The 23,372-nt window shown below is 46.7% G+C and overlaps 1 protein-coding gene across 2 annotated transcripts in view; it reads right to left on the bottom strand.

Annotated features, from left to right (window-relative positions):
- Positions 1-13,327: 13,327 nt before the first annotated feature.
- The window catches only part of SND1 (staphylococcal nuclease and tudor domain containing 1), a 2,092,018-nt gene continuing 2,081,973 nt past the window's right edge, over positions 13,328-23,372 (bottom strand). For both annotated transcript variants that reach the window (XM_078677758.1, XM_078677762.1), the window contains exons 23-24: positions 16,308-16,352; positions 13,328-14,075 (exon numbers count right to left, since the gene is read on the bottom strand). In XM_078677758.1, coding sequence (XP_078533884.1) covers positions 14,010-14,075; positions 16,308-16,352 — 111 coding nt within the window. In that variant the 3' untranslated portion in view covers positions 13,328-14,009. The remainder of the gene's footprint in view (positions 14,076-16,307; positions 16,353-23,372) is intronic.

Raw genomic sequence — 23,372 nt, 5'->3', positions numbered from 1 at the left:
ATACCCCGGAACTTCGATTACTACGTAAAAAATGCAAGAAAGCCGAACGGCTATGGAGGAAAGACTGGCAGCACGCCAGCAAGGAAGCCTACCAGAACTCTGTTAGATTTTACAAAGCCTCCATTAAGCACTCTAAAGCCTCCCACTACGACACTCGGATAAGAGAATCTACCAACTTAGCTAGGGAATCCTTCCTAATCGTAAAAGAGCTACTGAAAGTACCAACCACTCCTTCCTCCAACGCCCCCCCTGTTGACCGAAGCAACGAATTAGCCACCTATTTTAATGACAAAATTGCCCGAATCTTAACATCCCTTCCCCCCCCGTCCCTCTAGTCACACGGACAATGAATCACCCTCCAGCCAACCAGGAAGCAGCATGCGCCCCCAACTAGCTACATTTAGGGCAGTAACCTGCAATGAGGTAGATGCAACCTTGGCCAAAATGAAAAGCGGATCACCTCTGGATCCAGCACCAATTAGATTCCTCAAAACCGTAGCCCCTGTCATAGTTCCCACGATCACAGAGCTTATTAACAGCTCGCTTGCCCAAGGATCTGTCCCCGATAGCTGGAAGAGCGCAGTCGTGAAAGCACTCCTTAAAAAACCCCAGCTAGACCCAGCAGACATGGCAAACTACCGGCCAATCTCACTCCTCCCTGGCATCAGCAAGGTAGCTGAGAAATTGGTCAACGGACAATTGTCTCAGTTTCTCGAAGCAAATAACATCTTACGGCAATCCCAAACTGGGTTTCGCCCGGGTCATGGCACTGACACCGCCCTTCTGACCGTTATCGAGGAGGCAAGGCGCATTTTGGATTCAGGAGGGTCAGTGGCAGTGATCCTCCTGGATCTTAGTGCAGCCTTCGACACAGTCAACCATCGTGTCCTCATCCAACGGCTGGCGGCAGCAGGGCTCACCGGGATGGCGCTCAGGTGGATAGAGTCCTTCCTTGACGGGCGCACGTTCCAGGTATGGGACAGCAATCACCACTCGTCCACCCTCCCCCTCACGAGCGGAGTCCCCCAGGGATCATCTCTAAGCCCTACGCTTTTTAATGCTTATATGGCCCCCCTTGAAGACGTGGTGACACCCTCCGGCATCAAAATTGTGAGTTACACGGATGACACACAGCTGGTCGTCTCCCTATCCCAACTAGACGATCACCCAGACAATTTGGCAAATTGCCTTACGAAAATCTACAGCTGGATGTGTGAATCTTCACTCAAATTAAACGGGTCGAAGACCGAAGTGATGCTCATGGGAAAGCAATGGGTGACCATCCCCCCATCAGCCTGGCCAGACGTGTTCGGGGAAATTCCCACCCCGAAAAAAGAAATTAAGACCCTAGGAGTCTGGCTAGAACCCGAGCTATCAATGAAAACACAAGCGGCCAAAACTGCAGGAACCTGTTTTGGGCTTATGCGCACCACCCGCAAGATTCTTCCCCTACTCCCGCCCACCTCCAGAAAACTCCTAGTCCAAGGGCTAATATTGTCACGGCTGGACTACAGTAACATGGTTTACCTGGGTACCCCTGAGGTCACCTTGGCTAAAATACAACGAACACAGAACGCTGCAGCCCGACTACTCATGAACCTTCCCTCCAGAGTGTCAGCTAAACCTGCCCTCAAAGCCCTGCACTGGCTCCCGGTGCGTCAAAGAGTGGAATTCAAAGCCATGTGCACGGCTTACAAACTGATTAATGGAGCTGGCCCCCCGATTCTCAGCGACCTGGTAACGCCTTATATAGCTCCCAGATCCCTGCGGTCCGAGAATGAACATCTAGCCATCATCCCCAAATTTAAAAAGACACGCACTGGTGGCCGACGTTTCTCTGTGAAAGCTTCCACCAGATGGAACTCACTCCCCCGTTCCCTCAGACTGGAACCCAGCTATCTTATTTTTAGAAAAAAATTGAAAACACTTCTATTTCCGAAATAACGTCCCCCCCCTTTTTTCTTTTTCTTCCTTTTCTCTCCTCCATCTCATCTGGATATCAAAATCATTACAGCGCGGGGATGCCTTCGGGTCACCAGGCGCTCTACAAGTCGTTAAAATAAATAAATAAATAAATAGTGTTCCCTAGTGTATACAGGTGTTTTCACTGTATTCTAAGTGTCTTTTAGCATAGCACTGGCTCCGGTCCTGGTTAGTCAGAGTCAGTTACCACCAGTACCCGTCACCAAAAAATTGGGGGCACAGGAGGACTTCCTTCTCCTCTGTTGGTTCTTTCTGCACATCTCTTGCTTCTTCCTGCACTTTTCTTCGTATTTATGGACTTCTGTTGTTTCTTTCTAGGCTTTTCTTCCTCTTTCTTCACATGCCCTAACTTTGCAGGCATAGTTAGAAGAAAAAAAAAGGTTTCAGGCACGTTATAGTTAGAAATTAGCTGTTAAAAAACCATTTCAATTCTATGAAAAAAACATAGGTTTCAGGCACGGTATAGTTAGAAATGAGCATTTAAAAAACCTTAGAAATTCACTGAAAAAACCATAGGTTTCAGGGATGTTATAGTTAGTTGGACATTTCACTCGTACAAAACCATAGAAATTCTCCCGTTATAGTTAGTTCAGCTAACTATAAATTGCGCCTCCGCAATCCACTGCTGATGACGTCACATATTACATCATTCATGACACAGTTAGTGACATCAGTGATGATATCTCAAATGACATCACTGATCAAATTCTGATGCACCTCCTTACACTCTAATATAATCTTTGATACACCCACTGTAAAATACAGACTACCATTTTCGAAACCATCGACACACCAATACCAGTTACTACATACGCACTCACTGATTCCTAGGTCTACACACACATCCACTCATTCACCGATACAATCACTCATACATATAGCACTATCATGTGCACTCATATACCTATACAGACACTCACACACCGCCACTCATCCATGGAGTTACTCAAACACCTAGTCAGTCATGCAAATAATCAATCACATTCCCATTTCCTCACCTATACAGTTATACACACACCACCTCACTTATTTAAACATATACTAACCCATACTTACTCTCTTATACAATCACTGATACAAGTAGCCACTCATCCATACAGCCACTCTCACAATCACTGACGCTCACGTATAGTCATTTATATACTCCAACTCTCACATACATTGCCTTTTGCATATGTAGTTACTTGGACATGTACCACTGAGACATCCAATCTCTCACCTACACACCCATACACACACTCACCCGCCCATAGAGCTGTTTCCACATGCACTCTTGAACCCATACACCCAGTGAATCAACCACTCACACATGTATGCACAGAGTCACACACCTCCCACCCACACACACTCAGTCTCCCATACAAATACTGAGGCAACCAATCAATAACCCATATAGACACTCATGTAGCTACTGCCCAACACATGCAGCAGCTTACACAACAGACATACTGATACACACATTCAGACAGTTTAGTCACTAACCCATGACTTCAGTAAGACACATTTAATCACTCACGTATACAGTCAGTCACACATCTATTAAATCCTTCATCCAGACACTTATACACCCACTCATTCTTCAATACACCTTGGCATATATATAAAACAGATTTAAACTTTACAGAAACACAGTCACTGGATGATGTCATCGGTGATGTCATCAGTGATGTCATTTGAGATGTCATCAGTGATGTCACTGACCATTAGCTGAACTAACTCTAACAGGGGAATTTCTATGGTTTTGTACAAGTGAAATCTCCAACAAACTATAACGTCCCTGAAACCTATGGTTGTTTCAGTGAATTTCTAAGGTTTTTTAAATGCTAATTTCTAACTATAACGTGCATAAAACCTATGGATTTTTCAGTGAATATATATATGACCTTATTGAATTATAGGACAAACGAGTTTTAAAACTATAACTCCTTTTTTTGTCCACCAATTTTTTTTTCTTTTAATTGGAACAGCCTGGCCCCTTATTAAAATTTATACTGGGCACAGCCTGTTTCTTTTAACCCACTTACACTATCACTAATCACTACTTCACTTCACTTGAGAAAAACAAAAAAAACAGCTCCGCTGTAACACAGGCGTTGTAGCACACTGGGGGGACATTCGGTCTCCCCAGTGGGAACCCAATGATGAAGCATGTCACCACTAGGTGGTGAGTGAGGGTTCTTTTAGAAAAAGTTTTTTTCTTTTTTCTTTCACCTTTCTGTGACTTGGGACTTTTCGTAAACATTGTTGTGCGCTTTATTTATACAGTCACTCTTTTGTTGTTGTTGTTATATATATACACACACATTTAATCACTTTATTTTCTCATTAAGATAATTTGCTGCTCTTTTTTCACTCAATTCCTGCATTTTGATTTATTACTTCTGTCAATTTTGCCGTATTAGATTTCTCTGTCCAACGGAACAAAAAACGTTGTCTCCTTTTCTCCCTCAACCATTTATGTAAATGGGAATTATAGTACAAAAAATGTTACCTTCATAATATCACACCCTAAGTAATAAGAGCTTTAAGAAGAAAATGTTCAATGGGAGTAGCCTTGAAGCAGAAGACAAATGTGGATAATGCAATGATTAGCAGACTATCGAATCCAGATTGAAACAAGAAATTGGTTCAGGCTTTCTAACAGATGAATGACATATTTCATTATGTGATAAATTGTGTGTCAGCATCACTACACATTTTTAATTTTTCAGGTTTTGTAAAATTAACATTTGCAATATTTTAATAAGTATAAGGAACTTTAACTTTGCTTTTATGAAACCTGACACACAAAAGCTACACCTGTTGACTATTTTGTTCATTTTAAAAGATTTGTCACTAAATCATGCAAAAGATTGATTCAATCAATCAAACTGGATTTGTAAGGCATGGCTAACCACCCGCAAGAGTATCCAGGCATTAGGTTTTTACTGGAATCAATCGAAAAGCCAGGTCATAAGTCCCTTTCTGAATTCCAGGAGCAAGAATGTTCGGAGGTGGAGGGGAAGGTAATTCCAGGAGTTGCCGGTGAGTTAGGAGTAGGAGCACCCAACACTGTGGCTTTGATGGATGTGGGGAGTGTGTTTGAGGACAAGGGAGGCTAAGTGTAGGGTTCTGGGGGGTTTGTGAAAGTTCAGGCATTGGTTGATGTATGCTGACCCTTGGTCATGGAGGGCCTTGTAGGTGTTTCAACATCTTGAATTGGCATCTTTTCTGGATGTGGAGCCAGTGGAGGTTCCTGAAGTAGGGGGTGATGTGGGTCCATCTTGGGAGGCCGAGGAGGAGTCTGGCAGCTGAGTTCTGTATCGTCTTGAGTCTCTTCAGGAGTTGGGTGGTGATCCCTCCGTAGTGTGTGTTGCTGTAGTCCAGCCAGCTGGTGACTAGGGTTTGAGTGACGGTTTTCCTGGTGTCAGCAAGGAACAATCTGAAGATCTTTTGGAGCATGCAGTGTGTGTGGAAGCAAGTCGAAGAGATTGCGTTGATCTGGCATTCAATGGTGTTTGCTGTCCAGGATGATGCCAAGGTTTGCAGGCGTTCGCTGTGGGTCAGAGTTCGGAGGGACACCAGGTGTCATTCCACAGGAAGGTGTTTTCCCCAAAAATCAGCACTTCCGTCTAGTCTGTGTTGAGCTTCAGGCAGTTGGTCTTCATCCCATCAGCAATGCTGGTCATTCAGTTGTGGCAGTTGGTCCTAGTGGTGGAGGGGTCTTCTGAGAGTGAGAGGAGAGGTTGGATGACATCTACATCGGATATGATGTTGAGGTCGGGGGTTCTGATGGTGTAGACCAGCGTTTCCCAAACTGTGGTCCGCGGACCCCCAGGGGTCCGTGACACATTCCCAGGGGGTCCGCCGGACTGGAGTGCCTTCCGTCATCAATACTGAAGCACTAAGTGAATCCTTTTGTTTCACGTGCAAGCTTTCAACTGAAATAAAGGTACTTCACCTTTAAATCTGCACGTCTCCTCTGCATAATTTCTTTGAAAGCACCTTTCAAGCGCCCATGCGCTGCTACAAACCTTGTGAATGACAGCGAGGGGCTCTGGCTGTACAGTGCGCAGAGGCTGTGTGTGGGACGGACTGTAGCAGGCAGCTCAGATTCAGAGCTCCGGTCTCAGGAATTCAAGCATAGCAAACCGGTAAGTTTCTTGGAAGTTGCTAAAAAAAACCTTCCTGAAACTTTGGATTCCAGAGGCTGCAAGCAGTGTTTGTCTCGTTGATGCGCAGTGACGCCTCTGCCAGCAAAAGCGATACCAGACCAAGGTATTGGCGGACGTGGACATTACAAGTATAACATAATGGTGTTTGCAGAATAAAAAAAATGCTCTGATTATTTCTAAACTTGCAGCTCCTCATCCCCAGAGAGCGCTGGTAGAATGAGTCTACCCCGCCATAGGGCAGTGCTTCTGATTATGTTATGTTTGGTTTTGTCTTACAGTGGAATGTATTCATGTCCCACACATTATTAAAGCCATCTCAGGAGCGTACGGGGCCGCTGCCAGCGCTCTCTCTGCTCGAGGTATCCCAGATTCTTGAGGCCTTCATTGGTGACACACTAACCCTTTTCAGAGTGTATAGACAACATTCTTGGAAAGAGGCCATTGCAGATAGGCAGGCTTTGAGTGACAAACCTTATCTCTGGTTTCAAGCACAGTTAGTCCTTATTGGACAGCATCTTCGGGAAGTATTGTCGTCACCACTCATGGCCTGAGGCTTGTGGAATTATTTCACTCCTAGTTATGTTCTCTTCGTGCTTGACTTTACAAGGGTACTGAGGAAGTGTAATCAAGACTTGCACTCTGGGGATCTTCAGTATTTGGAACTCTGATATGGTGTGACAGAAATAATTACACTCGATAGTCTTATGTACAGCCAGGGCTGTATCTTTGAAAAAGGGGAGGGATTTTATTTACAGGTAGGAAAGTACTGCAGTTAAAATAATTTCACAAAATCAACAGTCAGTAAAACACAATAATATCACTTATCTGGTACATTTATCACCTGGGCACCATCTCTAATGTCATCTAATGAGTGTGTCAGCTTTTCTTGGAAACTCAATGTTTTGCTGCGTTTCTACAACTGTTCAAAGGGAGCACAGGTGGGTGCTTCAATGTATGGTTTTGACTATAAATTATCATGTTTCCTAGTTTGCTGTCCCAGAATATTTCCTCTGCTTCATAGACCAGTCTGAAGTTGGATCATCAGTTCTGAGGTGGCAACAGGGTACCTGTGGGTTCTGGATGGCTCATTTATTTTTGACAATCTCATGCAGGCTGCAGTCCACAAGCCTTCCTTTCTGGATCTTGGCAGATAGGGCCCTCTTTTTCTTCACACTGGTCCATAGAGCTACCTCCTTCAAGGTTACTGTAGAGGCGATTTTTCCAGTATTTATGTCAGGTCCTTGCAGATAAAATCCCTTTGAAACATCTCTCTGGGCAAAGCTTTCTTCTAAGTCCAGATGAAGTACATCTATTGGCTGGGTGGGGCTTTGGGAGACTGGTTGGATCTTGGTGCCAGACAGAACCCACTTTCCTTATCTGGGCCCAGTGCATGTTTCCTGGCTTGCTTCCAAGACTCGCTGTGAGGCTGGTATTGATTCCTAAAGTTACGTGAGTTAGATTGACCTAAACCGGATACTCTCAGCCATGGACTCTGGTTGCTAGATTATGGCCAACACTAAACGAAGGGGATGGGTGTGCACAGAGTTTTTTTGGTGCAGCAACAGAGATGCTTCTGTGCAGGGTCTGGATTGTATTTGCACTTAGCTCAACAAAGACTATAAGGTCCCAGAGCTCAGATTTCGTGAACTGTTTGGTAAGCAATTTGTTATGGCAGCAAGATTAGTAAAGATATCCTGAAAGGGAACAAGATTTTTGTGCTGTTTCATCCTGTTTTCCATATTACACCTATCATCTTGTATACACAGTCTTCCTGCAGTATATCACAACACTCGTATGAGATCACTGATTTTATTCTCACTAACATGAACAAAAATTAATGGGTGTCCTCATGTAACGTAGCTGGTGCTATGTAAAGCGCTCTGATACGCGATTCGGGTTAAGTTCGCGCTATATAAAACTCGAGTGTTTAATTAACATTGAAAAGTTAGTCGCCGAGATGCAGCACCATCCTTCCCATTAAAATGTTTTTTATTTGTGCATACTTTTCAAGATAAAATAATAAAAGCTTTAGTAATGCAAGTATTTGTTTGGTGTGTACTTGCTTGTGTATTTTTTGCGAATTACTGTTTTAATTTTTTGAAATTTAAATTGTAAAAATTGCTTGGGGGTCCCCGGCCTCCAGTAGTGATTCAGTGGGGGTCCTCAGGAGACAAAAGTTTGGGAACCACTGGTGTAGACCATAGGTGTCAGTAAATGTTGAAGTGTGGGGCTGAGGGAGGAACCTTGAGGGACTCTGTAAATGATACTGTTGGGTTCCGAGGCGAAAGGTGATGGGCGGATTCTCTGGGTTTGTCTTGTGAGGAAGGATATGATCCATTTGATGGAGTCTCCCTGGATCCTAATGTGGTAAAGTCTCTTGATGAGTGTGTAGTGGGATGCAGTATTGAATGCTGCCGAGAGGTCAAGGAGGATCAAGGCTGCTGTTTCTCCCCGTTCTGCTGTCATCAGGGGCAGGGATTAAGGCGGTCTCGGTGCTGTGGTTGGCATGGGCGCTGGATTGGGAGGTATGCAGCAGGTTGTTCCTTTCTAGGCGTTTGGCGAGTTGATAGTGGATAGCCTTCTCAAGATTGGATGGGACGGAGAGCAGAGAGATTGGGCGGTAGTTATCGAATTCGCTGGGGACGGTGGAGGGTTTCTTGAAGAGGGGTCTGACCTCTGCATGGTTCCATCCATCTGGGAAGGCAGGTGTGATGATGGTTGAGTTGAGACTGGAGATGAGTTTGCAGCTGATTTCCTTGTTCCTGAGATTGAAGACATGGTGGGGCCAGGGGTCCGTGGGTGCTCCAGAGTGGATGGAGTTCATTATGGTTGCAGTGTTCCGAGTGGTGAGCTGTTCCCATGTGGTGAGTGGGTGGTGTCAGTTGGCGTGAGGAGGTTGTAAAGGTCGGTGGGTTGAGGTTCGAAGTTACTGTAGATAGTGGATATCTTGTTGTGGAAGTAGTCTGTGTGGGTGTCGCAGAGCTCCTGGAGAGGGGAGATCGTGTTCTCAGTGGCTGACGGGCAGAAGAACTCTCTGACAATGCTGAAGAGTTCCTTGCTGTGGCAGGAGCTTGCTTCTATGTGGTCTGCCAGGGGACATCTTTTTGTGTATTTTAGGCATTGGTGGTGTTTTTTTAGGGCTGACTTGAAGGAGGCTCGGTCTGTGGAATGTTTGGTGGTGCACCATATTCTTTCTAGCCGTTTGCAGTTGTTTCATTGTCCTGAGTTCTGGTGTACACCACTTGGCTTGTTTGGTGGATCTGCTGGTCTTGGCAGGCTTGATGGGGGCGACTGTCGGCACAGTTAATCATCCAGGAAAAGAAACTCTAGATGGAGTGTTCCAGGTTGGTTGCAAGGTCAGGATGGGTGGTGTTGAGGGAGTTCTTCCATTGGGTCCCTTTCACTTTGTTCCAACTGAGGTGGGAGGAGCTGGGAGGCTTGGTGCTGGTACATGGGGATCCTGCGATGGTGAAGTGGACAATGGTGTGGTCAGTCCAAGTGTGTTCAGTGACATGACTGTACTTGACTCTGTCGCTGGCGGTGAAGAGCGGTTCAAGAGTGTGCCTGCACTGTGTGTGAGGTTTGTGACAAATTGGGTGAGGCCGATGATGCTTTCCTGGAGGTTCTCAGAGTTTGCATCTTTGAAGTCGTTGAGGTGGAAGTTGAAGTCACTGAGGAAGATGTAGTGCTTTGAGTCAATGGCGATTGGGGCGATGAATCCCGGGATGGCGATGCAGAAGCCGGGGTGAGGTCCTGGGGGTCTATAGGCGAGGGTGCCTTCGATGGTCGTTCTGCCGTTGGTTTGAAGTTGAGGTGTTCCACGGTCAGTGTGGTGTCCTCTTCAGTGGTGGTGCAGGGGATGGTTTCTTTGTGGATGATGGCAATGCCACCTCCATGTTTGTTGGTGTGGTTGAGGTGTATCATCTTCTAGCCATTGGTCACCTCAGTGGGGAGGTAGGGGTGGAGGAGAGGTTGAGCCAGGTCTCTGTGATGAAGGTAACGTCAAGGGTGAGGCTGGTGATAGTGTCCGAGATTTCGGTGGCGTGTTTGCAGAGTGATCTGGCATAAAGCAGGATGCAGAGGAGTGGTTCTGGGCAGTCATGATCGGTGAGGCAGGAGAGGTGCGCATTTTAGTGAGGTAGGAGTAGTGCACATTTCCATGAGGGCGGGAGGTACTGAATTGCAGGCAAAGAGGCAGCAGCAACAGATTAAAGGTACTGTGGTTGATCGAGGAGATGCGATGCATCAGTTGTTGCAGCATTTTGGGGGCAGGGTTCGGAGCTCTAAGGCGGAGTACCTGTGAGTAGCAGGAGGGCCACAGTTCCCGGTGCTGGTCATGGTCCAGACATTGACGGTTGCAGATGGACTTGCTTTTGGCACGCTGGTAGCTAGTCCACTGAGACCTCCATGAAGTGAAGGGTAGGTTGCTGACAATATGTGCAAAAAAGTAAATAAAGTAGTTACTGCAATATAGAGCCTTCACTGGCCAAAGCTGACACTGCTGCACAATACACACATTGCACTGCGGGTAGGATCACTGAACTTTAACATACTTCTGTAACAGTCTGCAATTTCAAATGATGTCTGATATTCTGAACAGATTGAAGACAGAAGACTGATCATTACCTGCAATTTACGACTCTAACTACACAAGAGGGCACATTTACTGCCAGCAAGGAAATTCATGCTGCAAGAACTATCTAAAGGGAAGATCTATTCGAAGCAAACATTTCTAAATCAGAGTTTGCTACCATTTGGTAGTGCAGAGGGTTACAGGCTGTAGTTATTTGACGAACGAGATTACTTATCTGAGAAATGGAACTCCTCATTGGCTTGTCACAAAAGGATGAGGAGTAATCGAGGGGGAAGATTTGGCACAAATAAAATAACCTGCATGGATCCTAATTTAGGAAAGCTAAGTGTAACATAATGACACACAAGGGCCAACTAAACAACATGATGATAAGGCCCAAGGATCAGAGATTAACATATGAAAATGGACTTTAAAAAAGAGCAGTATAAAATAACAATAGAATAAAAGTTAGCTAGCGACAATGTAAAACAACCAAAAATGAGAATCACAAATGTTTTTATCCTTGGAAGCCAAAGAGTCAAGTTCCAAGGTGGTTGAGCAGCAGAACATCCTTGGTGGCCGGCCACCCGGACCACCCCATCAGTCCTGCCAAGCGTCACGCAACACGTGTGACGCACACGCATTTCGGTGCGGTGATCCGCATCACCGCACTGAAATGAAATGTCACGCATTTTGCCAACGGCGCCTGTCACTGTGCCCGTCATGGTGTGGCTCTCTCTGCTGCTCGAGGTGCCGGCCGCTTTTGTCCCAGCAAACAGTTAACAGCAGTGCCCAGCTCTCCGAGAGCCGGCGCTACAATGTATCGGAGTAGCACTTCTGTGCCGGCGCGGGCTGCCTGCCCTAGTCCCGATACGTGCAGCCAATCATGATCACCGGTGTCACCAGGGGGCCGGGATTAATAAAATCCGGATATCCGCCGCCAGGAACTGACAGGAAGTTAGTCGGCGGGGGAATCTGAGTGAGCGTGCAGGCTGCCTCGGCCGTGTGGCTCAGCTGCCTCAGTCGGAGCAGTTGCAGTAAATTTACCCGGGCCCCGGCGAGCTCAATTGCCGTCGCCGAGAGGGACACTGGACTGACGGCCGGTGGTCACTGGATTGCACACGACAGGCTTTGCTGACTCCAGGACTCACTGACTGTGACCAGGTGAGGCTCAAACGGTAATTGCGGTGGTGGCTTGCGGCCTGAGCTGCAACAAGTGATGTGAAGTTAAGTAAGACAGGAGTGGTGCAGTGCTGCAGCCACCCGAGTGTGTGTGTGACTGTGCTCCAAATGTGAACACAGTCCCGCCCATGTTTGCTGACAACTGTTTTCAGTCAAGCCATCAGTGTTTCTGGACACTAGCATTTTACATACTTTGTAAATATTTAAACTCACCATGATTATAAAATCTTACATTCTGTGCAACACGATCTCCAGAAACAGGAAAAGCTTTCAATCCCCATCGCTTAGGCCAATGCATATTTGACCATGGTGCCGTAAATTCAAATTGCAGAGGCCTCTGCTTACCACCCAAAACGTTGCGCAGCACGGACACTCCCATGGTGCAGGTCTACAGCATCTGCACCAGACACGACTCCAGCTCGGTATCGGCCACGCAGAGATGATCGGTGAGCAATGCTTTGTGAGCGGCCCTTCACACGTCGTCCTCCCAAGGCTGCTCCAGCAGCGAGAAAGCCCAGGCCTGGCCCCCGAAACATCATAAACAAGAAGTTGGCGACCAGAATCAAGCAATAGAGCTGGCAAGGGTTGGGCCATAGCACTGTTGGTAGCGTACTCCTCTGCACCCTGGGCTAGTACCAGCCGACGGTGCCAAAGTTTCACAGCTGAGTAACAGGTATGAGTCTAGTATTGCAGCAAACATAGAGGGTTTCGGGTATTCTACATATTAGTCAGAGCTTGACTATTTGAGAGGCATGTTTGTACAGCAGCTACACGAGTTACGGTTTGCTTGTAAATACTGGAGTAATTTAAACACCACTACCTGCAATCCGAAAGAGGCAAATTAAAGTGTCCTTCTTCAAGAGGCCAGTATATTGAGCGTTGTTAAGTTGTTACACCAAAATCCATTCTTTATAGAAATGCTGAAGGAAGTGCTATTTAAAAAATACGTTTTTATGATTATATGACTGGATACACCTAGGCCTTGCATTCTTTTTCGAAACCCCAGTGACTGAAATGACCTCAGTTCCCTTTCAATTTACTCTTCTTAATGCAGCTGCTATGTGAGTGCATGTGGATCCATTGTTCCTGTGTCTTCTTTGCTTGATTTTGCTCGCAAGAAAGTGTCACTCATAGTCGTCTAATGTCACTCATATTTACACTGAAATTATGAAAATGTCACAGAAAAGCAATCTGAAACCTTGGCAGCTATGTGGTTACAAGAGCTAAAGAGGCTTTAACGTTGGCTGCTGTATTCTCAGATGCTGACACTGAATGTGTGGTGTTCAGGAATTGTGATGGCCCTAGGAATGCTTATGCGGACAAGATTTCCTAAGAAACACTTATACTTGAATATCAAATCTTTAGGAGACATGTGAAATATGGCATCTCACATGCTCCTAGAATTTCAATTAGTGAGAGCTGAATCAGACACGGCACGGCTCTCAGCACTTTTATTGATCCTCAAAAGCTATTAAATACATGAGACACAGTGATAACCGTGGATGGAAAGAAAATAGAAAAATCACATTATTGTTACCTTTAGAAATTACAGATAAAAATGACAGAATCCAACATAAAAAGTAACAATTCCTGGAGAGAGGTGTGGGCGACATATGCCTGGAGGCAGAAGGGAGGAATGGGTGACACAGGTGGAGAAATTATCTCGAAAAACAGTTATTAAAAAATCATCCTCTTCCTGCATCCGTGACAGATACAAAAGTCTTTTCCATATTGCTCAGCAATTCATTCAATTAGAATACATTAAAAGACAGGGAAGGAGTAAAGGACAGCTACACACCCTGTCAAACGATAGGAACCAATGAATTGGGTGTGTAGGGCAACACTGCAAAGCTAGACTATGACCAGGCTAGGAGTGCTGGTCTGCTCTCAACCATGATACAGTCTTTGAACAACTCTCCTTCTTATCCATTTTCTCCTTCACCGTGCCAACAGGGCTAAAAGGGCTGCTTTGAGGTGAAGGAGTAGGCCTCAGATTCTGAAGAAAGGGTATGGCACTGGGGAGGGAGAATTAAGTCGCGAAGAGCAGAGGTTAGTGGAATTGAAGCTTGCAGTCAGGATCTTCGTCATCTTCAACTTTTTCTTTCCATGGTCCTTCTTCAGCGGCTGTAACCAAACTCATCAGCTTCGTCCGCACGAAAGTCGCCGTAGCGCCACAGGTTAAGCTGGTGGGTCGAAGAGAAAAATAAATGTTAAAAAAAATGTGAGGCAAAAAAGAAAACAATTTTAAACACCAAGACAAAACTGTAACCCGTTTGGTGTGCAAGTAAAGGAGAGGCACGAAGGGGCAAACAAATTAGACACAGTACCCCTCCTCAGCCAAGCAAAGTAAGTTTATTTCTAAGGAAGTTTGGAGACTGCCCAAGTAGCAGCGGACAGTCAAGGGATAGACATTCTTCATACAGAAGTTAGACAATACTGAGCTCTTGCTCGACTGTCTTGTACATTTATTAATGAAGAGAGTGGTTGACGCAGTTTTGATGCAGCATGGGTGGTTTTGAGCTGCTGCCTGGGAAGCTCTAGCAGATTTCCTGCAGCTGTATATTACGGAAGCCCAATAAGGTTATAAAAGTGTCTTACAGTGAGACTGTTTCACGAGCAGGACGCTGCAGTATGTTTTCTTTCAAATAGCCTGCTCTTTATCACTTGCACAAATGTAGGGGGACTTGGGCTACAACCTCTTTTAAGAAGATCATCAGATAAATGGCTGTGCTCGAGAGGGAACCGCCTGGCACTTTTTATTGGACGTTGCCTGTCAGGGTGGAGGCAAGGATGTATGCACTTGTGGCGTGCTAGTTAGGAATGTTATGGACAAGTAAGGACAGTTCTGCCATGTGGATGCAGTTGAGTCGTTCTAATCAAGCTGAGACCAACAGTGGGCTTTCCTCTCCTAAAACATTTTTTCCATCTACTGCTCTCTTCAATAAGAGACTATCAGAGGATGTATTCCCTTCCACCACACACACTGTGCTTACATGTTTCATATAGATATTCCTTAGGCTTGCATGTCCATATTTAGCAATTTACGAGGGGTCAAGATGCGTCTTGTAGACTAATCTCGACAGACCTTTCTTTTTATCCCACATTGCTGTTTTATTGCGAGTGCACTTAAAATAATTCTATTGCTTGACGCCAACCTCAACAAGAGCGAGCAGCGGAGACCATTGAGAACTTGAGGCTGCAGGAAAACTTCCACCAGAATCTAACCTCATCTGATGAAGGCAGACATTTCCCTTTATCCCACATTATCCACTGCTACACACTCAAGATACGACTGTTGTCCAACAGACAAGAACCCGAGAGGTTCTTTATTCCAGCTGCTATGCTATGCTCCAAAAAGTTTTGATGTTAAGACTGTATCCTGTGCAGTATAAAAATGTCCTCGACATTGGCGGCTCCTCCTCTAAAGCAGGCATATATCGCCCCACTGCTGCTGTGCAGCAGCAAAAGAAAGGAAAAAATAAAATGATAACACAATGTTATTTTATTCTTCCCTGCTGCGGCAGCATGAGGGTGGGGCTGCTCTGCTGACAGAGTGGGGTTGGATTGGTGAGTACACTATTCACTCTTGGGCCAGCCAAACAGTCATGTGCACTTAAGCATGTTCTCCATGCAGGCTGGATTACAGACTGCATGGAGAATATGCCCAGGCCTCCAGTCCCCGTCTGAGCACCGAACCACAGCACTCACACCAATCACAGCACTGCATTGCAGAGTTGTGATTGGCTATGGGGAGCCTGGCTGCTTCCTGTGCAGCAGAGTAGAGATGTGGAACACAGCGGCGAGGAGGTAAGTGAATTTTTCTTTTCTTTGTTTTTTACAATTAAACCTCCTTACCCGATCCGGGCAGGCCGGCACTGGTCCTTGAATAGGTAATCAATGGAGTGCTGAGCTACGTTAAATTACATGATATCCACAGGAATAGTGGATTCCGCCAAGGCTTTGTAAACTCTTTGACTGAAGGGCTAAGAAATGCAACATATGAAATAAGTGCCAGACCCATAGTTTCCCCACTGGAAACTTCAAATAAAGACAACAGTTTGGAGACTAGTACCTTCCAACTAGTAAGACACTGAAACAATCTGAATTGCTTGAAGAAGTGATAAATCGGATCAGGAACAAGATCTAAAGGCCAGTGCACTTCTTTTGCTTTAAAAAAAGCAGATGCTCGAATTTGCTTACAGCATCTTGGAGGACCAACGACACGTTAAACCTCTGTCCTAATTTCTTGATAGCAATGTGTCTACACACGGTCACCTTACATACCCAGATTCAAATCTAAAACACAGCAATTTCGAATACATTTGGCAAAGGTATTTCTGCAATGAGAACAGCTTTTGTGCCACACATGCACACAATGCAGACGCCAATTTTTGTCTCCAAAAAAGGTGACTTACCCTGGATGCTTTAGCTGCCTCCTGTGCACTAATGTACTCCATGATCTGCAGGGAAAAATAATGACATTCGTCAAGCTGGTGCAGACACTACAGACAAAGACAAGCATGTCAAACAGAGAGACACAAACATATCAAACTGACCAAAGCAGACCTGATAAACAGGCAGACTCCTCACAATGACAGAGAGATCGGTCTGTCAAAACAATGAAGATAAACTCGTCAAAACGAAGCTTGTCAAACATTCGCTAGACAGAAGGACACAACTGCAGAGTATGTAGGATGGGCAAGGGCAGGTTTCAATTTCACTGGGGGAAAAATGCACGGGAAGAGGAAGACCAATGCTGCCTTTCTCATTAACAGGCATATATCCACATTTACTAGAAATGCACACCAAAACTAAACTCGGCCATGAGCCTTCAGAGAACCTAGCACATGGCCTCTGCTGCGCACAGATCAGCTTTGCTGGGTTCATGCTTTGCCCTCTTAGACACTAGCATTCCCAACATTGTGGCATATCTTCTCAGATTCTTCACTTTGTAGTTGCCACCTAGCAGAGTCAAACTTGAGATCTGAGATGGAAAGAAAGTAAGAACTATAGTTACTTACCTGTAAACTGTGGTTCTCCAGTATTGGTGTCTTTCATAGATTCACATGCTTGAATATCCCCCGTCGTCGAAGTGGGAGTCCCACGGTACATAAAATAGCAGTATATATGCATGTATACATGAAAAATATAACTAATAAAAATATACATACATATAGTGCAGTAAATTGTAAATTCCAAAAGTACCATAGAACACAATAGGCCCATTGAAAAGCCTAAGGGAGAACTCACTTTAGTAGCATATCAGAGTCATTATGTGTTGGATCACATTCCAGCCAATCAGGCTGTAGCCTCCTCTAGAACCTTCTCCTCAGAAGCCCAAGTCCTCAGATTTTCGTAGCACAGAGTAAGTAAAAGTGCCTGAGGAGAAGAGAGCCTCTGAGGGGAGGATGGGAGGGTCGCATGTGAATCTATGAAAGACACCAATACTGGAGAACCACAGTTTACAGGTAAGTAACTATAGTTCTTCTCCAGTATTAGGGGTGTCTTTCATAGATTCACATGCTTGAATAGAGTAGAAAGCAGTAAATGATCACATAAGTCATAAAGGTAATACATCAAGCAAAGAAGGTAAATATATATGGTAATAAACAATAAATACCAAAACATTATTACTAGAAAACAAAACCTTTATGACTGGAGGTGGGTAGCAACAGAGGCTCACCTTTACTGGAAAAGATTCCGCAGCACCGCTTGACCCACTGCCGCATCCGCGGCGTCTGTTGATTGCAGGCAGTAGTGCTTAGTAAAAGTATGGCTGCTCGACCAAGTAGCAGCTCTGCAGATCTGGCGTAAGGGTACCCCCGCAAAAAGGGCAGCCGAAGTAGACACTGCTCTAGTTGAATGAGCTCGAACAGGAGCAGGAAGGGGCTTTCCAGCCCGTTGGTGGCAGAAGGATATGGTAGAGGAGATCCACCTGGTTATAGTCTGCTTGGTAACAGGTTGTCCTTTGCAAGTTGGACCATATGCCACAAACAATTGATCAGATTTTCTGATAGGTGCAGTTCGTTGAATGTAGAATTTGAGACAACGTTTCAAATCTAATGAATGCAATGACCGCTCAGCTGGAGTTTGCGGAGCAGGAAAGAAAGTTTTCAGAATTACAGGTTCGTTGAGATGAAAGTCACTGGGAACCTTCGGGATGAACTTAGGATTAGTTCGTAATGTCACAGCCTCTTTGGAGAATTTTAAGAAAGGAGGCTGTATGGTAAACGCCTGGATGTCACTGACACGTCTTGAGGACGTTAAGGCGAGTAAAAGAGCAACTTTCCACGTGAGAAATTTAAGAGTTGCCGAGTGAATAGGTTCAAATGGTGGTAGAAGTAGTTGAGACAAGACCAAATTCAAACGCCAGGCAGGCGGAGGGCGACGGATAGGTGGAAACATCCTAAAAAGGCCCTTGTAAAATTGTTTAATGATCCTTGAAGAACATAAAGATGTGGAACCATCATGGCGGAAACGGGAAATCGCCGCCAGAAACACTTTAAGAGTTGAGTGGGACAGACCTGATTTTGCCAGGGATAAAAAGAAAGGTAAAATTTGTTCAGGTTTTGCAGTCATTGGGTCCAAATCCTTGGTGCGGCACCAGACACAGAAACGTTTCCACTTGAGTTGGTACGTTTTTATGGTGGAGGGAGCGCGAGCCCGCGCTAACACCTCCCTGCAGTCCTTGTCAATAGTCAACCGTGCAAATTCATTGTACTCAGGTTCCAGGCATGGAGTTGAAGGTATGCTGGATCTGGATGACAAATTTGTCCCTGCTGCATCGTGAGGAGGTGCGGCAGAGGATGGAGTGGCAACGGATCGGACTGCGAGAAGAGGAGCAGGTCCGTGAACCATGGACGTCTCGGCCACTTGGGTGCGATCAGGATGATGCGACAAGGTTGGAACCTCATCCTGTGTAACAAACGAGGGATCAGAGGAAGTGGAGGGAAAGCATAGATGAAATCGTTCGACCAATCGATCGAAAATGCATTCCCGCTCGACTCTCTGTGGGGATGCCGACTTGCAAAGCGTGGGCATTTCTTGTTGACAGCAGTCGCGAAAAGATCCATCCGTGGCTGGCCCCACCGCCGGAAGATGTACTCGACCGTGGGCTGATTGAGTTCCCACTCGTGATTGTCTGATGACGCTCGGCTGAGTGAATCCGCCAGAACATTGGCCACGCCTGGCACGTGAATGGCTGTGAGATGAATTTGACGTTGGATCGCCCAATCCCATATTTCTTGTGCTAGTTGAGAAAGTGGAAGAGACCTCGTGCCGCCCTGCTTGTTGAGGTAGTGCATGCTGGTGGTGTTGTCCGTCCTCACCAGCAAAGTGTGTCCCCGCACTAACCTCTGGAAAGATTTGAGGGCTAAGAAAATCGCCAAGAGTTCCAGACGATTGATGTGCCAAGTTCGTTGGATTGCTGTCCACTTCCCTTTCACAGACATGCCGTCGAGATGCGCTCCCCAGCCTTCGAGAGACGCGTCTGTTGTAAGCGTCAGAGTTGGGGGTTCGTCCTGGAATGAACGGCCCGCAGATATGTGTGGAGGGTGAGCCCACCACTCCAGCGCTTTCTGTATGCGAGGTGTTAAAAGGACCTTGTCCTCGAAGGACCCCGACACCTGTTTCCACTGCCTGTCCAGTTCCTCCTGGAGAGTCCTCATGTGCAATCTGCAATTTGGAATGAGGTGGATGCACGAGGATGCCATGCCAAGGAATGATTTGAACATTCGGACAGAAACGGACAGTTTTGATTGGAGGGAGCGCACCATCATTAACATGCGGTCCTGTCTTTCCTGGGAAACGTACACTTTTCCCTGCCGAGAATCTAGCAAGGCTCCGAGAAAATTTCTCCGTTGCGAAGGTTGAAAGTGTGACTTCTGGCAATTGATTGAAAGCCCCAAGGCGTGGAAAAGGGAGACGCAAACTTGAGTGTGCTGCTCCGTCTGGTGAAAAGTGCTTGCCTTGATGAGGCAGTCGTCCAGGTATGGGTAAAATTGGATACCTTGGAGACGTAGGAAGGCAGCTACAGGGGCCAAGATCTTGGTAAAAACCCTTGGTGCCGAGCGGAGGCCGAATGGCAGGACTTTGAATTGGAAGTGTAGCTGTCCGACCGTGAAGCGGAGATACTTCCTGTGTCTGGGGTGGATTGGCACATGGAAGTAAGCGTCCTGAAGGTCGATTGTGGAATAGAACTCGCTTGGATTGAGAAAATTCAGAATTTGGAGCAGGGTTAACATCTGAAATGTTTTTGAAATTAGAAATTTGTTTAGAGCTCGTAGATCCAATATTGGACGCCATTCCCCCGATTTCTTCTTGACCAAGAAAAAGCGGGAATAGAACCCCTTGCCGCGTTGACCTTGCGGCACTAGTTCGATGGCTCCTTTTTTGATCATTAAATTCACCTGGGCCAGAAGGTCCTTGAAATGAGGGGGTGGTGGCCCCGAAGGTGGATGATTGGGTGGAAATTTGGTGAATTCCAGGGTATGCCCTTTGGATATAACGTCCAGGACCCATTGGTCGGAGGTGATTGTAGACCATTTGTAAAAGTATTTCGAGATGCGACCTCCAAGATGTACGGTCGGCAAAAGGAAGGGTCTGAGGCAGTCACTGCTTTTTGGTGTTTGATCCACCTCTATAAGTGGATTTCCTTTGGTAAGGCCTGGAAGTGGATTGTCGAGTTTGAGATTGATAGGCACCCCGCTGTCTGTTATCGTTGTAGGTGTTGAATGAACGATACTGACTTGAGCCACGAAAAGTAGAGGAGCCTCCGCCTCTACCCCGTGCACCCCGAAAAGGCCGTTTTTTGTATTGTAGGCTCGCCAGGGATTTCGCAGTGTCAGTGTCCTTTTTTATTGCCTCAAGGGCATCATCCACATGTTTGCCAAACAATAATTGTCCGTCATAAGGCAAATCTAGGACTCTTGCCTGTACTTCAGGACGGAAAGTGGTAGAGCGCAGCCAGCCTTGACGCCTCAAGACTGCAGCCCCCGCCAATTGTCGAAATCCCGTGGAGGAAATATCGAGTGCACACTCAATGATTTCGGAAGAAATCAACTCTCCCTCGTGGATAATCGCTTGTGCTTCTGTCCGGATTGCCTCAGGCAGCTGAGGAATCAATGCAGCAATCTCGGACCACATCTGGCGGTCATAACGGCCCAGTATAGCCAGAGTGTTCGCCGCCCTCACTGTAGTAGCCGCCATGGTCGTGAATTTTTTTCCAATGGAATCCAATTTGCGGCCTTCCTGATCAGGAGGAGACGTGAGTGGCGTAGCAGGATTGCGCGATCTCTTTTGCGCAGCCTGAGTAATTACCGAATCTGCCTTCGGTTGAGATACTAAGCAGGCCGGAGAAGACGCCGGTGCTTTGTATTTCCTGTCTAATCTGGGTAAGACCGCAGGAACCGAATTGGGACGTTCCATCAATTTAAGGCCTTCCTTCCAAATATATTCCACGATTGGAATAGTGTGGGATTGCCTCTGTGAGATGTCTTTAAAGTCGTATAGAAAGCAATCACTTTCGTGCTGTTGTTGTTCGACTTTGAGATGAAACCGTTTTGTAGCCCGGATCATCAAATTGTGGAAATGTGCCATGTCCACTGGGGGCGAATGTAGAGGTGAGGTGGGCGGAGTGGAAGGTGTTTGAGCCCTATAATCGTCCCACTCAGCCATGTCGGCGTCATTGTCGTCGTCATCTGTGTTGTGAGGATCCGGATCCTCATCTCCAGTGTCAGGGCGAGTACCATCCGGTGAAGCCGGTGAAACTGGTGTAGGTGCCTGAGGAAGGTGCGGTTGAGGCTGCGGAGGAGGCAGTGGTGCTGGAGAAGCAGGAGTAGAAGAAGGAAACCTGCGGTTATAATCATCCAGCATGTGCTGAAGGTTCATCACCAAGGACAGAGGTATCTGGGTAACAGGCTCTGAAGGCACCGGTTCGGACGTATCAACAGGAAACAAGTCAGTCCCATCTTCGACATTGTCCACCACCTCACCCTCGTCACTATATTCCTGGCACTTAATGTTCAAATCCGAAGGACTTGTTGCCTGTTTAAATAATCCTTCCACTTCCGAATCGTTTCCGGATTCTTCCTCACCAGACTGGAATAATTTGTCTGGAAGACGAGCACCACTCCTCACAGGACTCAGTTGGATGAGTGGTATGGTCCGCAAAGAAGAAGCAGTAACCACTGTGTAGATGGAAGCCGTCTTCGGTAGAGGTTGATGCGACGCCAACGAGCCCATTGGCGTAAATGCGGCACCGTCAGCAACGCCCTGAGGCGACTTGGACGGGATTTTCTTCGTCGACGAGGATTCCTTGCCCGTCGACGAGCCCGTCGACGGGAGCGGGGCTTTGTTCGTCGACAAGAGTGGAGCTTTGGTCGTCGACGACGAAGGCGTCGACGGTATGAGAGTCGTCGACGAGGCCGTCGACGACGTAATGCTGGCCGACGGAGACGTCGTCGACGGGGGCACCGTCGACGGGCCCGTCGACGGGGTGCTGGGTGGAGGCTTGGTCTTCGTCGACGATGGATGCGCCGACGAAGGATGCGTCGACGGCTTCGTCGTCGACGGGGCGCTGAGTGGAGGCTTGGTTTTCGTCGACGGTGTATGCGTCGACGGCTTCGTCGTCGACGGTCTATCCTTGCCGGTCGTCGACGAGATTTTCACCACTGAAGAGATGGGTCTCACCTTCGAGGTCGCCGTCGACGAGGTGGTCGTCGTCGACGTAGCGCCGGTGGACATGGAACATGTCGTCGTCGACGTGGAGGTGGTAGAAATGGATTTCGTCGACGCTGAAGACGTCGGCGGGCGCGACGACGAGCCCGTCGACGAGCCAAAACCAGATTTCTTACTGGTAGGTAAGGCTTTGGGCGCAGACGTCAGAGAACCAGGTCCCGTAGACGTGCCCTGAAGCGAATCCTGTGGGGAGACAATCCTAGAGGACTCCAACAGTCTACTCTTCTTGAGAAAAGGAGAAGGAGCCTCGGTCTCAGACCCACGCTTCTGAGAGGACTTTGAAGCAAAAGATGACAGGCTCTCCACATCAGAAACCACAGACTCCGAAGTTCTCAACTTCTGTAGCCACAGAAGGAGACGGGCCTCTCTATCTCTCAGAGTCTTAGGAGGGAAAGTACGACAGTACTTACAGTTTTTCACCTCATGGTCTGGGTAGAGACAGTAAATGCATTTACTGTGTGGATCCTCGTGGAAAAGGCGCAGTTTACCACATGAAGGGCAGGCTTTAAACAGAGATTTCTTGTTTGAAGACATTTTCTTGAAGAAAAAACAGGTAAAGTTGAAGAAAACTGAGCAGAGCTCAGGGAGACTCCCTTCACACGACGTGCGGTAGAAAATCTGAGGACTTGGGCTTCTGAGGAGAAGGTTCTAGAGGAGGCTACAGCCTGATTGGCTGGAATGTGATCCAACACATAATGACTCTGATATGCTACTAAAGTGAGTTCTCCCTTAGGCTTTTCAAT

Source organism: Lissotriton helveticus, chromosome 1_1 (assembly GCF_964261635.1).
Source record: "Lissotriton helveticus chromosome 1_1, aLisHel1.1, whole genome shotgun sequence".
Taxonomy (NCBI): domain Eukaryota; kingdom Metazoa; phylum Chordata; class Amphibia; order Caudata; family Salamandridae; genus Lissotriton; species Lissotriton helveticus.
This window is presented reverse-complemented; position numbering and strand designations above follow the sequence as displayed.